General features: G+C 44.1%; 1 protein-coding gene across 1 annotated transcript; it reads left to right on the top strand.

The window, feature by feature from the left end:
* The first annotated feature begins 421 nt into the window (after window positions 1-421).
* On the top strand, window positions 422-11,865 carry LOC146058064 (hydroperoxide isomerase ALOXE3-like). The gene is made up of 15 exons (XM_083170027.1): window positions 422-523; window positions 2,830-3,005; window positions 3,507-3,671; window positions 3,989-4,110; window positions 4,649-4,771; window positions 5,797-5,897; window positions 6,107-6,279; window positions 6,401-6,547; window positions 8,486-8,689; window positions 9,379-9,465; window positions 9,611-9,780; window positions 9,988-10,109; window positions 10,297-10,397; window positions 11,199-11,369; window positions 11,553-11,865. The coding sequence occupies exons 2-15, from the start codon at window positions 2,859-2,861 to the stop codon at window positions 11,730-11,732; spliced, it is 2,013 nt and encodes a 670-aa protein (XP_083026153.1). The 5' UTR covers window positions 422-523; window positions 2,830-2,858; the 3' UTR covers window positions 11,733-11,865.
* The last annotated feature ends 3,613 nt before the right edge of the window (window positions 11,866-15,478 follow it).

The following is a 15,478-nucleotide window of genomic DNA, read 5'->3' as shown; positions in this document are numbered from 1 at the left end:
AGGCAGGGCCGCACGCTCCCCCCGCTCACGCAAGCTTAGACCACACGGACAATCGTCCGTGTGAAAGCTTGTATGGGGGTGGAGAGCTGACATCCGGCGATGTCAGCTTTCCGCCCCCATCACTGGCGTCATAGCCTCATTACCATGCATACGCCCCGCGTTTGCACGGGAACGCCCATGAAACGCGGGGCGTATGCATAGGGAAATGAGGGTATTAAGCCCCTCACGCCCCTATACGCCCCCTTTGCGGCGTATAAAATTTGTGTGCGGCGATTTCGCCTGCACATGCGCAGAGTGACCTCTGCGCATGTGCAGAGTGAAAACATCGGCGGTACGGCCGCACGCGGGCCGTACCGCCGAGATCAGAATAAGGGCCTATATATTCTATGGTATGGGGATATCTACACACCTGAGGTTGGAGATTGCCTCAGTCTAGATTAGTGCCCCTCCCCCACTGCACTCACTGGTATATAAGCAGGGACCTAGCACTGACTGCTCATTACGGATTCAGGCACAATCCAAAGTAAGTTCTCCTCTATAGTGGCAGGTTTCTTGGGGTGAATGTTTGGGTGTGGGACCCCTGAAGTTGTCACTTTAGGGCATCACTACTTAACGTGTAGATTCACATTCTATACCACTTGCTTTGTATGTCTTTCATCCATGTTTTTTTTTTTTCCAACGTTTTTTAAATTTTCTTCAAACATTGAGTAGTTGCTTTCACCTTACACAATGCTCTGTAACACTTCACAGCTATATTTAACTCATAATGTCCTGTGGCTTTTATTATTTTAGCTATGATTATTTTAGGGTAGTATGTTCCCACAAATGTGACACCCCCCCCCCCCCCCCCCCCATCCCCTTGCATATAACTATAAAGCTCATTAAGGTAGCACCTCCCATTACAAGCAGTTGGTGTGTGCAGTCTAGAGACCCTTTTCCTATACAGTGTCATACCTCCCAACATGACCCCCTCCAGGAGGGACACAATGCTGTTACTGGACTTCTCTCAATTTATGACTACCCTCACCTGTGGTGGAACACCTTTCTTAGCAATTATCCTGTTCAAAGCAGGTGATGGCAGTCATGAATTAATAGGGAAGTCCAGGAATAGAGCATTGTGTCCCTACTGGAATGGGTTATGTTGGCAAGTATGCCGTGTGTGTGGTCTATATGCAAACACACTAACCATCCACAAGCTGCTCAGCTAAGGGCTGGAATTGCAGTCAGGCTCTCCCCAAAAATGCTGTCATCCCACCTACTCCCAAGGTAGAACACAAAATGGGATTTTCCATGTGTCCCGGTGGCAGTGGATGAGACTAATGGTCAATTGAGAGTTGATAATGCTGTTGTGGACAACAAACACCAGTTGCCTCCTTATTGTCCAGGAATGCTGGCATTTGTGGTTCTCCAAGTGTGATCATGCCCATGCAGGTTTGCTGGACATTATAGTCCATCTTTATTCCTCCCCTGCTCTGCCCTTACCCATTATCACCTCTGCTATGCCCAAAGATGTTACACCATGCCCCAACTTTCCCTAGCATACAGAGCTGCCTGCAGGGATAGTCGTGTTGTTGGGTCGACAAATGCATTGGGTTGACATGGGTTAGGTCATGAGGTCAACATGGGTTCTTCACTGTTTTTTTTTTTTTTTTGAGCTGACATGTGCCGGCAGGCGGTATTTCATGCCCTACCATCCACTAAGGCGTGGTGAAAAAACCCCTGTCGACCTAAGTCGGGTTGACAATAGGATCCACACCTCTTCCTGCAGGGGGCCATCAGAACATCAGTAAATCTGGATCGTTCTTGGCTTTGCAGTGCTTCAGCCAATCACTACACCCACAGGCAGGGCTATATATTATTTATGTTGTACATTTTGCTCAGCTGTTTGTGGTTTCTATCTGGCTTACAAAACTGATGGTTACTAAATCTGAGCTTTCTCTGATATGAAATGATGGCTGTTTGTTTCTGATGGTTCATTCAGACAAGATATATTTTTGACATTGCAGAATCAATGGAGGGTCATACACAAAACAAATTTGAACCCTTAGGGGTGTATTCAATGTCAGCCACTATTCCCAATGGGAAATAACGCCTGCCACTTATTCAATGCTGCTATTTCTGATAGCATTAAAGGGGATTTCGGGAAAACAGATCCGACTTGTTTTAACCCTTTAGGTGGTATGCCTGGAAAATTTCCGGGTATACCACTAATATGCAATAGGTGTGCACCCTCTAGAGCCCCTCCATCACAACCCCCTTATCACCTCTACTCTGCCAGCCGCCATTCACTTTACAGCAGTGACGTAGGCGGCAGGCTCGAGGATGTTCGGTGGAACTTGGGAGCGCTTAGGAGTTCAGGCACCTGAGTCCTCCTGAGCCACAGCGACCATCCTTGAGCCTACCGCCTGTGGTCACTGTTATGACTAGTGGCTGGGGCAGGGGAGCTCAGCCTATGGTGTACATATGCCAGAGCGAAGGTGAGGGGGGGTGGGCTCTTATGATCTGTGGTGGGTTTTGCTGGGGCAGGACAAACCTGCCATGGTAGGTTTGTCCTGCCCCAGCAAAACCCACCACTCAAGGGGTTAAAGTTGGATCTGTTTTGTTGGAAACGGCCATGGATTGCCAAATTCACTGCTGTTACTCCATGTTTCATGGCCGTTTTCACCACTCAAAAGGCAGAAGGTTGAATTCAACCTATCGAGTATCTTTCAAGCTTTGTGGAAATGGCCTGGGATTCTGACTGTCAGTATGTTCCAATAGTTGGAATCCCGGATTCAATACCGCCCTTAGTAATTTATCCCTATTTCTGACTGGCCTCGTTCCTTCCAGCGCTGCTCCGTCAGACATTACCTGAAGACATGGGGACCTACAAGCTAAAGATTGCTACAGGGACTGACCTGAGTGCTGGGACCTGTGACCAAGTTTCCATTGTTCTTCTGGGCACCCTGGGAGAAAGTGCTAAACATCCCCTGGATCATAAGTGGAGTAACTTCAGACCTGGAGCTGTGAGTATTAGTATGCTCATAATACCAGTAATATAAGCTGTTACATGATGTATGAGCTTTGTATCTGATCGTTGGACTGTTCAGTCCATCCGCAGCCCTCTACCGCCCCCCTTCGCAGGCCACCGCATTCTTAATGACAGCATATTCTCTTACATATGTGGTCATTAACGCAAAGGACAGCTCTTGCGATAAGAGCTGTCCCTTGCGATCCGGTGCTGGACTTCTGGGTCTGTGACCCGGGAGTCCATCTGCGCATGTGCAGAGTACGCCGCCGCAGGGCATGCTGCGTTAGCCATGTGTGCTGATGCCCTTAGTGTAAGTACTTACCTGAACAAAATGTGTGTGTGTATATATTTTTATATATTTATATATTTTAGCTTTGAATAAATCACAACCCCATTGCTTCAAACATTGCAAATTCTGTCTGCAAATCCCCTGATCCATAGTGATGTTCTGTGGTTCCTCGGTGCATGTTTCTCAGACATCGCTCTGCTTTTCCAGGTGACTGACTTTGAAGTTGACACAGAGAAAGATCTTGGAGAGCTCCTGCTGGTTCAGCTGTCAACAAAGACCTACAATAACTTTAATACAGTTGCTTGGTATTGCTGCTATGTCAATGTGACCTGCCCTAATGGTCGGCTCTACCAGTTCCCTTTTCACCAATGGATACCTACGGGAATGACTGTGGCAATACCGAGGGCAAGGGTGAGATTCTATCCAGACTTGTATTGTGCTCCCTGGGGATCTCTTCCATGTGGGTGGTATTCATTGTGGGATAGGTAAACCTGCTTAAACCAATGTATGACCACAAAGAGCTTCAGCTCCCTGTTGGTGTACAGTACTGTCTATTATACAGCTGGGATTGATTGAACACTAGCTAGCACACATGTAACACTACAGGTGGGAAGGTTTCCATGTATGGGCACTTCCCTTACGGAGTCACAGTATTGATCTTGCATACAGAGGAATCACCATCCATAAACCAGGCTGACTATGGTACACTTGGGATCTGTTCTGTTTCAGGCATCATACTATCCAGCAATACTCACCCACTACTAAAGAAACAACGGACAGAGGAACTGGAGAAGGAGAGGGAAACTCACAAGTGAGTGGCCGATTTACAGCTTTATTGCTGTTTCTCTGTGATGGAATGCATTAAATCTATGATGGCGCCTCCCTAAAAGGGAATACTTTCCAAGGGAGTTGTGGCCATGATAGGCTTACATGTTTGCTATGTGTAGCTTTCATTAGCATGAACTCTACTGTTACTACCAATTTAGATATGTCTTCATCCTATGCTGTCATGTGACTAGGTCTGAAATATCTCCGCTCCCGTCTCTGAGCCTTTGCAGATTGAGCCAGTTCTTTCAAGAATAACTGATTTCATTTGGGTCGCTTATTCTACATTAAGCTGCCTCGTTAATTTAAACAGATCCCACTGGCTGTAAAACATTGGGGCAGATGTATTCAGCCTGGTGAAGAGAAAGTGGTCTGTGTGTTTATCTCCTTCCACTTAATCTCTTCAAAAGGCTTAATACATCTGCCCCATTGAGAGAAACTGTTCTATAATCCCTACATCTAGGAATGGTCCATGTAGTAAAATCCTGCATTTCTTTTATACTACTAACCTATGTATCCTGCAGGTGGAAACGTTATGCAGAAGGTGCCCCTCACTGCATTGCTGTAGACAAGGTTGAGGAACTGCCCAGTAATGACCAGTACTCCTTCCTAAAACTGAGCAGCTTCCAGCATTCCAAGTCGGCCGTGTATGTATCTAGTCTGAGTAGGAAGTTCTGTATATCCATAATGTATATTTCTTTACGTGACTGGCCAAATAGTCCTTTGTTTTTACAACCCCTGTAACCTGTTAGTATTATAATTGTTTTATTTGCTTAGTGATTGTCTTGGTTTTGGTTTTGTCAGGAATATAATGGTTTAATGTGTACGGGGCTTTGGAACCCATGCCCAAGTGCCTTTCCAGGAACAATCTCGGCTTGTGGCAATATTTGTTGGGTGCCAACATCAGCAAGTGCTTACACACTTGCTGTGAGTGATGGAGGGGGAGCAACATAGCTGTCATTTACAAGGACCTACATTATCTGTACATGTTCAGGGAAGGGATGGGCAATGTACCGGAGCACCATTGTTAATCTGTACACACTAGGTGATATAATGACACCATTTTGCTAAGTAGGTCCCTTCTGAGAAATCTTTTACTATATTGCTTAGTGCAGGGGTGGCCAAACCGGTCCTCGAGATCTAACAATGATCCACTCTTTCCAGGTTACCTAGCTGTAGTCATTACTAACTGTCACAATTTAAAACATGCTGCATTCATTCCTACTATAGATCCGCAGGCTGCCTGGGAAACATGCACAGTTGGTAGATCTTGAGGACCAGTTTGGCCACCCCTGGTTTAGTGTGTATGGGGCTTTAGATCACAATTTGCAAATCCCACTTTTTTTTTTTTTTTTTTTGTAGTTGTGGAAATTTAAATTGGTTTGTCCCCAATTCAGTGTATGTATTTGTAGGGCTATGGGACATATTAATAATATTTCATGTTAGTAAATCTCTGTAGTCTATTTGGGTATGGTATAGGGTTCCTGACTGCCTGGACTCGACAGCCTGGTGAGCCCAACCTATTCTATTCTCCCTCTATGGGGGTCATGGACTCCAGGAGGGAAAATAGTGGGTGGCTGTCGGGCACCTGTCTGCGTTTTGACAGTCGGGATCACGTCTGTCGGGACCACGTCCGGTACCCGTTTATTTGAATCCTCAATTTCTTTCGTAGGGGACTTGCAATGATACTGGAAGGCTTCACAAGTGCAAAATCATGGACTGATCTAGATGAGATCAAACGGGTCTTCTGTCTGAGAGGGTTTGATAACTCAGGTACTTTTTGGCAGTTTCCTTGTAAGGTGAATATCTTGGATGAGGGAGTAACAGAAGCTCCTCTTGTCTGTCACCTCTTTAGTCATATGACGCACTCGGCTTATATGACTAAAGTGCTCTTGTAGAAGAAGCAAGATCGGAGCTATCCCAGTAGTCCCTCTGTCTGCAATAAATGATATCAAATGTTCCTCCATGTCTTTTATCCCCAGATGTGGTAGCTGAGATGTGGAAGGAGGATACCTTTTTTGGTAGCCAATACCTGAATGGCATAAACCCTATACTCATCAGGAAATGCTCCCACATTCCTGAGAACTTCCCAGTTACTTGCAACATGGTGGCTGCATCTCTGGGGACCACCACCACTCTTGAGACAGAACTAAAGGTGAGGGGTCTTTCTGGAAATTGAGGCTAAAGAACTTTGTATCTATTCCTATGAAACAAAGGTAGCCCAAAAGCATGGCTACTGACCCAGATGCACTGCAATAAACATGTTTGTTTTGCAGAAAGGTAATATCTACTTGGCAGATTACAAGCTGCTGCATGGGGTCCCTGCCAATAACTCTGTAAATGGAAAGCAACAATATATCGCTGCCCCTGTGTGTCTACTGTGGAGAACTCCTGAAGACCAGCTTATCCCAATAGCCATCCAGGCAAGTCTTCTAATGTCTGCTTACATTTATATTTGAGGCAACATCGTAGTTGTAGGATTATTGTTAATGTGGTGTGTATAGAAACATGTATTTCAGGTGTCCATATACAACAGACCCATTATTTACACCATTCCTGTCATGGTCAACTTAAAGATTTAACTGGAACCATGTTTTATCCTTCTGAGGTCACAACAATTTCTAATAAGAGCTTATTAGTATGTCACTGCAATATGATGACATGGAAGGGTAATGTTCAGATAAAGGTTATGTTCATATGTAAACATTAACGAATGTGTTATTTTACTCCTGGACCCACATTTTCTATAGAATCTGGACTAGGCAGGGATGCTGCCTTTTGCCTGTGTTTGCACTATGCATAGATGGGAAATTGAAGTAAAATAGGAGATTGCCATGAACGAGACCCGTCAGTGTTGTACATTACACAACCAGTTGCAGGACTCTCATTAAGATTATACAGTTGTCTGTAGCTCCCGCGTATCCTCACAGCTTCTAGTGCCCCAGTCACAGCGTATTTTGTTGCTGGAGGTTAATGGATCAGTCAATCATAAATAACTGTTGGATAGAGATGGTGGGTGGTCCAGATGGACACAAGTCCTCACAGAGGTGATTCTCCTATATGCTTCCATTTTCATTCTTCCTAAAAAAAAAAAAAAAAAAAAAAAAGTTTGGTTAATTGTTACTGGGCAGAATTGTTTGGCCTTTATTACCAGTTATTTATATAGTTCACATTCTGCAGTGCTTTACAGAGTATATTTGGCCACTTACATCAGTCCCTGTCCCAGTGGAGTTCACATGTGGTAGGGAATCTAGATTATAAACACTAGTTACATTTTGCTCAGGGCTAACTAACCATCCTACCTCTAGAGGAAACCCATGCAAAAGATAAAAAAAAAAAAAAAGTTAAGGCCATGGTGGGAATTCAATCCATGATCTCTGTGCTGTGAAGCAGTAATGCTAACATTACACTTGCTGCATACATCCTTCATGGAACTGGTACAGTATTGTTAGTATATTTTTATTTATTTTTTCCTCCCCCTTTTAAAAACCCATAGTCGGTTCTTCTCTCAGGCATGTAGACAAGTCACACACAGGACCCAGCATTTCTGCGGTTTGTTATCCAAAATCTGCGCTCACCTAGGTCCATAAAATAGTTCTTCTATAAAGTAGATGCAATATCCTATTTTAGTAATTACTTCAACCTTTTGATGGATAGTGGATGGCATATGTCTTACTATTGTATAGGCAGTACTATTTTTCTGGAAAAATAGGTCCAGGAACTTCAGGTCTGGGGGTGGATCAATGAAAAAAAAAAAATATAATATCCATCAATCACTGTAGTATGCGGCACTCGTCAATCAGACAGCAGGTACATCGCAAATAAATCAGCCAACAGGCAGTGCGGTAAGTCAACGTTTCGGGTACTCAAACCCTTTATCAAGACATGTCTTGATAAAGGGTTTGAGTACCCGAAACGTTGACTTACCGCACTGCCTGTTGGCTGATTTATTTGCGATGTACCTGCTGTCTGATTGACGAGTGCCCCATACTACAGTGATTGCCATATTTTCTCTATTTAGGATTGCGTGCACCGCACAAGCTGTTTAAAGTACGGATGAGTGCTGGGCATTTCATATATATATATATATATAATTAGAAACAAAGGCACTCACAGGTGACTTTAAAATAAAACTTCTTATGGAAAGTACATTTTTAGTTACTGATGTCATATTTAATTAGAGGTTCAAGAACTGAGTTCTTGCTGAAAAATAGCACTCTGTGTAGGTGAAACTTAAACACATTCTGTAGGGATATAGATAAATCTTATGCATTAAAGCTTAATTATGAAATAGGCTCATGTGCAGATTTGCGGCCCACTTCTAAACCTCTAATACCATATAATCATCCTGTCTCTTACAGTTGTCTCAAACCCCAGGAGAGCACTCTCCAGTCTTCCTGCCCAGTGACTCTGAATGTGACTGGTTATTGGCCAAGATCTGGGTGCGCAATTCTGACTACCAGGTGCATCAAGTGGCCACTCACCTTCTCCGTACTCATCTCTTTGCTGAGGTCTTCAACATTGCAACCACCAGACAACTTCCAATGGGCCACCCAGTGTACAAGGTGAGATCTGGCTTCCCAATATTGATATGGCGTGGCAGTCTCCTCATTGGCATATATGTGGAGCCCCTGTTGTCCTGTTAATGTGGAGGCTTAGGAACGGTCACTAGTGGTGGTTTATAAGGATGTGTGCAGGCACTAAGCAGGCCTCCTTAGGTCTGGCAGTGCTGTATATTCTAAATCAGGCATGTCCAACCTGCAGCCCTCCAGCTGTTGTGAAATTACACATCCCAGCATGCCTTGCCACAGTATTAACATTCCCTAATAGCAAAACTGTGGCAAGGCATGATGGGATGTGTAGTTTCACAACAGCCGCAGGTTGGACATAGAGGGGGTAAGAATAATTTTATGGCTGAAGGGTGTATGTAAACCCTGTGCACTGCACACCTTGCACCCATTCGATAGGTCAGTGTGAGTCAACTAAAATAGTACTGTCACATTATCTTCTGTTGTAGGCAGTGAACCATTGTACTGCATTAACTTTCAGACTAAATACCTGTACTAGTCATTGGTTTGATATTTTGCATTAATGTTCATAACATAGTCTGGTTTTACGTAAGGATGACTCGACTGCTAATGCTAGAGCAATAATTAATTTAAAGTATTCTGGTGTGTTCTGTATTTCAAATATATTTGTTACTCCATAAAGGTCTATATCGGATGGGATCCTAATGGCAATCTTTCTCTTTCAGCTAATAATTCCACATCTTCGTTATACCCTTGAGATCAATATCATTGCCAGATCTACTCTCATTGGTCATGATGGGGTCTTTGATAAGGTGAAATCTTTTCTTGTACAATGGTAACAGAAAAGCTAACATTTTATATGCAAGTTAAACCCTAAATCACACACCTGGCCTAAATATATCAGCTGCAGTATTGCACCGGAACAAACATCCACCCTCTTGTAATTATTTTTTCCAGATAATAGTAACTGGGAAAGGAGGGATTCCAGTACTGCTGAAAAAAGCAATGGAAGAGGTCACTTACAGCAGCCTCTGTCTCCCTGATGACATCAAGGCAAGAGGATTGGAGGCCATTCCCAATTACCTCTACAGGGAGGATGGGATGAAGATCTGGTTGGCTGTGGAGAGGTAGGTCTAAACCTTCTAGCTGACCACCCAGAGGGAGATAAATAGTGGAACATGTGGTCGATGATTTGTCACAACCTGGTCAGTGAATAGGATGTAGAAACCCTAATGTTGCCAACATATCTGGTCAGCTAAAATTCCACACCCTGTAATCCCTTATGTACATCACCCATACTTTATTCACTCATTGTAACTCTTTATCCATTTCAGCTTTGTATCCAATATTGTTAATTACTATTATGAGAGTGATGTGGTGGTCAGTACAGACCCAGAACTTCAGGCCTGGGTGGCTGAGATCTACAAAGAGGGATTCTTGGAGTATAAATCTACAGGTTAGTGACTTGTTCGGTGATTTTGGATCATAATGTCCACACTAAACCAACCTGATCTTTGAAATGATGGTAATCCTGGTATTATCAAGTCATACAGCACCAAATGTGATGGTCCAGATCTTACCTTGAATGTTCCAGCAGTGTATAGGAAAGGTCTAGATGACTAATGGCTTATTCCATTTGCTAGGAATTCCCTCCTCCTTGACGACCAAGGCCTGTTTGATTAAGTACCTGACCATGGTGATCTTCACTTGTTCTGCTCAGCATGCAGCTGTCAACAATGGTCAGGTGAGTGACTGAATATCACCAGTTTGCAGTATACTCCCATGTGGTGCATTTCATACTCTGTCCTTGATTTGGAGAATTGTAGACCATATTGACAAATTTGAGATCAACCATTGGAGACATTGACCTACAGGGTTGCTGACCCTAAACTGTGCTGTGCAACATTTCTCTACATTAGGCATCCATATTATAAATATACTGTGTGCATTCAACACTCTAAACTGTAACATACATGTCACAAGCCTAATTGTATATTCTATAAACCACTTGTGTATGTTTCATAGGACAATGTGCACTAGATAATGTGCTAAGCCTATATACCAGGCATTCCCAACCACGATCCTCAAGGCACACCAACCGTGCAGGTTTTGTAGATATCCAGACTTGAGCCCAGGTGACTTAATTAGTATCTGAGGGATTCTGATTAAACCATCTGTGCTGAAGCCTGGATATCACTAAAACCTGCACGGTTGGTGTGCCTTGAGGACTGTGGTTGGGAATGCCTGCTATATACAGTAGTTCCAGAAACACAATGCACTACAGTAGTTTCCCATACTCTGCCAATACATTCCAGGTTTAAAGGCAATTGCTTTTTAAATCCAGATGGATAATCAAACAGACTGAGGTAGTAATGAAGTCCCCTTTGCATAACCATTGAGATCATCATAAAAACCTGAACAATTGTTAACCAACCCAATTTTGTTCGGGAAATGCTGCACTACACAGTAGCGTGGCCTGTAATGTATTATGATGTGTTGTCTATCCTTTTCTGGTCTAAAGCATTCCTGTCTGGTTTCATTGCAGTCTGACTTCTATACTTTAATGCCTAATGGTCCCACATCGATGAGAAGCCCCTCTCCCTCAGTAAAAGGGGTCAGCACAACCCAGAGTATCCTGGCTGCATTGCCTGAAGTAAACACTACCAGTTTGGGCATATCCACTGTGTGGCTGCTCAGTAAAGAGCCAATGGACCGGGTGAGTACTGGGACCAGTATGAATACTGTAATATGCTCAGAAGAGGAAGTACTAAATCAGCTGATCTAACCAGTGCAATCCCACCATCTATGTATGTGCATATCACTGTTATTTGGTGGTGAAGGGACTTATTCATTGAAATAACTTTGAGGCTTTTATTTAACATTCTCTGTTCCCCTGTAGAGACGTCTGGGGGATTACCCCAATGTGCGCTTTACGGAGGCGGTTCCACAGACCTTCATAAAGAATTTCCAGGAGAAGCTGGCTGAGATCTCCCGCTCCATTAAAGAGAGGAACAAGAACATGCATTTGCCATATCCCTACTTGGACCCGAGTGTGATTGAGAACAGCGTATCTGTGTAATCGGACTAGTGGCTGATCTACTGACTAAACCGGACCGGATTTGCACTGGCCATCTGTGTTGGCAGAGGACTGGACAGTTGTAGTGGTTTTCAAGCTGTTGTCAAATAATTATGATTAAATATTTCAGTACAACTTGTGAATTAAATTTCTTACATAGTATGTGCAGTACCTCTGATGGGAAAAGTGTCTTAGAGTGACATTCCGCCCCAAAATCTGGACACCGTCACTATATAATGATTAGGGTTGAGTGCTGGGGCCAAAGATTTGGATTTGGCTTAGTCGAGCGGTGGTGAAAAGCTTTGGATCTGGATTTTTTTTAGGAAAATGGTCAAACGCCCACAATATTTTATTTTTTGCCCCTAGAGTAATATTCACCTCCAATAACATTAATTTCCAGACAATTTTAACCACTTTGCACCTCACTATTTATAGGGCAAAAGGTTGCACCGAGGTAGCTGGATAACTATGCTAAGCCACACAAGTGTGCGGCACAAACACGTGGCACTGCAAAGGCAGACAGGATTGCTGTCTGAAAAACTAGGCCCCAATCATTGAGATCCATGCAGGCTTCAGTGAAATGTAAAAAATAAATCTTTCTTCATGGTGAAGAAGGCCTCGGGAGGTTTTCGGACCATCTTGGACCTGAGACGCCTGAACAGGTTCGTACATGTAAGGCCGTTCAAGATGGAGTCTATAAGATCTATACTTACAAACCTAAAAAAAAGGGGCTTGCATGACATCCATAGATTTAAAGGATGCCTATCTGCATTTCCCAATTTTTCCAGGTCACCAAAGGTTCCTTCTTTTTTTTTTTTTTTTTTTTTTTTGTGGCAGGAAAAGATTACCAATTTGTGGCTCTACGAGGACTTTCTTCAAGATCCTTATCATAGTAATAGCAAAATTAAGACAGGAGGGAATTGCTAATCTGGATGACCTCCTAGTAGTAGCGGACACCGAGGAACAGGTCAAAAGGCATACCGACAGAGTAATAGATTGTCTCAAACATCACGGGTCGCTGGTCAACATTGGCAAAAGTCATCTGACTCCCACAAGACTGATAGTTTCTGGGGTGCATGATGGATTCTCAGAAAATGAGCTTGAGTTGAACCAGCGAGAGCAATGTCCCGGAAGACAGTGGTGTCCTCAGACAACTGCATGAAGATGCTGGGACTGATGGCAGCCGTGTTGGACACGGCTCCCTGGGCCAGGCTTCATACCAGGAAACTACAAAGGTGCTTTCTTGAACAATGGAACGGGGATTCCAAGGACTTGTCCCAGAAAATAATGCTGTCAAAATTGGCAAAAAGAGACTTGGTGTGGTGGCAAAACAGAAAAAGACTGGTGGAAGGGAAGTCTTTTTTGCCAGGCGAGCAGATAACAATAACCACGCAGCTCAGGTTGGGGAGCAGTATGTGGCTCTCGAACCACCCAAGGCACGTCAGAAGGGTGGAGCAAAAAACACTCAAAAATAAGGGAAATGGCGGCAGTGGTGTTGGCATGCCAACATTTCCAGGAAATACTGTGCAGAAAAGAGGTAGTGATACAATCGGACAATCGTTCGGTCATGTCTATGTAAATCGTCAAGGAGGAACAAAAAGCCAGACTCTGATGGAAGAGGCAACAAAGCTGTTCAATTGGGCCAAACAGCGCATCACAAGCATCAGAGCAGTGTTCTTGGCCAGGAAAAACAATCAATGGGCAGATGGACTCAGCCGAGGAGCTTGCATTCCAACCAAATGGGGGCTCAACAAACAGGTATTTATGGAGCTGCTGCAAAGATGGGGTATGCCACAAGTAGACCTCCATGGCCACCTCAAGAAACAATCAGGTGCCAGTATTCTTCTCAAGGTACCGGGATTGCACAGCATCTCAGGTGGATGTACTGTCAACTCCATGGGACATGCAACTGGCATATGTGTTCCCTCCTTTTGCGGTGATTTCAAAGGTTCTGCTGAAACTTCAGAGAGAAAAGGCTCTAGTCATAGCAGTGTTGCCATATTGGCCAAGGAGGGCCTGGTTCACAAAAGTTCTGCAAATGGCGATAGATGGAACAATGAGACTTCCCGACTTACCAGATCTACTGTTCCAAGGGAAAGTCTGGTGGCCTCAGCCAAAATCCTGGAACCTGACGGCATGGCTGCTGAGTCCAGGAATCTGAAAGATCAAGGGTTTTCAGATAATGTAGTAGAAACATTATTGAGGGCAAGGAAAGTGTCAACGTCTAGCTCATACTAAACAATTTGGAAGAAATTCAGTTTCTGGTGCAAGGAGGAAGGAAGCAATCCAGAGGAAATATCTACCATATTGTTTTTTTTTTACAAGCAGGGTTGGACAAGGGTCTGGCTCTGGCTTCATTAAAGGTACAGATCTCAGCGTTAGGAGCCATCTTAGATCGAGACTTGGCTAATCGATATGTGAGAAGATTCGTACAGGCGGCTGGGAAGATCAGGCCCAGGATTAGGCAACCATTAACCCCATGGGATCTAAATCTAGTACTCAAAGCGTTGACAGAACCTCCTTTTGAACCATTGCAGGAAGTTCCAATTAAGTTTTTGATATGGAAAGTGGTATTTTTAGTTGCGGTGACCTCAGCAAGGAGAGTTTCAGAACTGCAGGCGCTGTGGGTAGAAGAACCCTTCCTTAATTTTTTTGAGGACAAAGTAGTAATGTGTACAAATCCCCTTTTTCTTCCGAAACTAGTGTCCACTTTCCATATCAATCGAGATCGTTTTACCTTCCTTGTGTGCAAAGCCGAGAAATGGGAAGGAGGAGAGGCTACATACACTGGATGTAGTTCGGGCGCTGAAGTTTTACGTTCAAAGGTCACAGGAAGACAAAAAGCTTGTTTGACCTATATTTCTACCCTCATTTAACACAGAGGGCCTCAAAGGATACCATTGCAAGATGGATAAGAAGTTGTATCTAAAAAGCCTACGAACTGAAAGGCGAAGAGCACCCGAAAGGTTTGAAAGCTCATTCGACAAGAGCAATAGCTACGTCGTGGGCAGAGAAAGGATCTGTCACGGTGGAAGAACTGTGCAAAGCAGCAGGATGGGTGTTGGTACATACTTTTACAAGGTATTATCGAGTCGACGTCTGGTCCTCGGCAGATGCAAGTTTCGGGAGACGGGTGCTCAGAGCAGTTATCTGAGGCATCGCTCAAGAGGAGTGAGATTTGTTTTTTTTTCAAATGGGAAATCTTTTTCGTTTTTGAAACATTATTTTTTATGGTTAGTATGAATTATCCCTCCCTATATTATTACTGCTTGGGTAACACCCAGTGTGTGGCTGCCAGGGGGGGTAGGTAGAGGAAATATCAGATTATTACCTGATATGTTTTCCTCTACTCCTCCATGGGCAGCATATATTCCCGGCTCTTATGTGGGTTGGTGGAGTGAAGTAACTAATGAACTGTGATTTGTTTTAAATCTGGAATACGGAAGACACAGACCAAGGGAGGAGTGACCCTTATATAGGTGTCTTTTTTTCCCCTTTGAGAGTACTGCCCAGTGGGGAAGGAACCCAGTGTGTGGCTGCCATGGAGGAGTAGAGGAAAACATATCACGGTTCGCACAAAGTTCCACTGGCGAGGTAGTTGTGGCGGGGGAGGCTGGCGTCCCGTCCTCCACGCGGTGCATGCTTACCTTGCTTCTTCGGTCCCTCGGTGTCGGCTGTAGGTCCCCATCCCCGTCTCATGGCTCAGGGGCGGCTTGCGAAAAAGGACGGTATCACCGGACTCCGCCTGC

This window comes from Crinia signifera, chromosome 2, assembly GCF_055691185.1.
Source record: "Crinia signifera chromosome 2, ASM5569118v1, whole genome shotgun sequence".
NCBI lineage: Eukaryota > Metazoa > Chordata > Amphibia > Anura > Myobatrachidae > Crinia > Crinia signifera.
Note: the sequence above shows the minus strand (reverse complement) of the source record. Positions and strands in the feature narration are given on the sequence as shown.

What these genes read in the sequence shown, in the direction of transcription:
- LOC146058064 (XM_083170027.1), top strand. Translation starts at nt 2,859, where the DNA reads ATGGGGACCTACAAGCTAAAGATTGCTACAGGGACTGACCTGAGTGCT. An exon ending in CAGCATTCCAAGTCGGCCGT is followed by an intron (nt 4,772 to 5,796) that starts GTATGTATCTAG and finishes TTTCTTTCGTAG; the next exon opens with GGGACTTGCAATGATACTGG. An exon ending in CTCTTGAGACAGAACTAAAG is followed by an intron (nt 6,280 to 6,400) that starts GTGAGGGGTCTT and finishes TTTGTTTTGCAG; the next exon opens with AAAGGTAATATCTACTTGGC.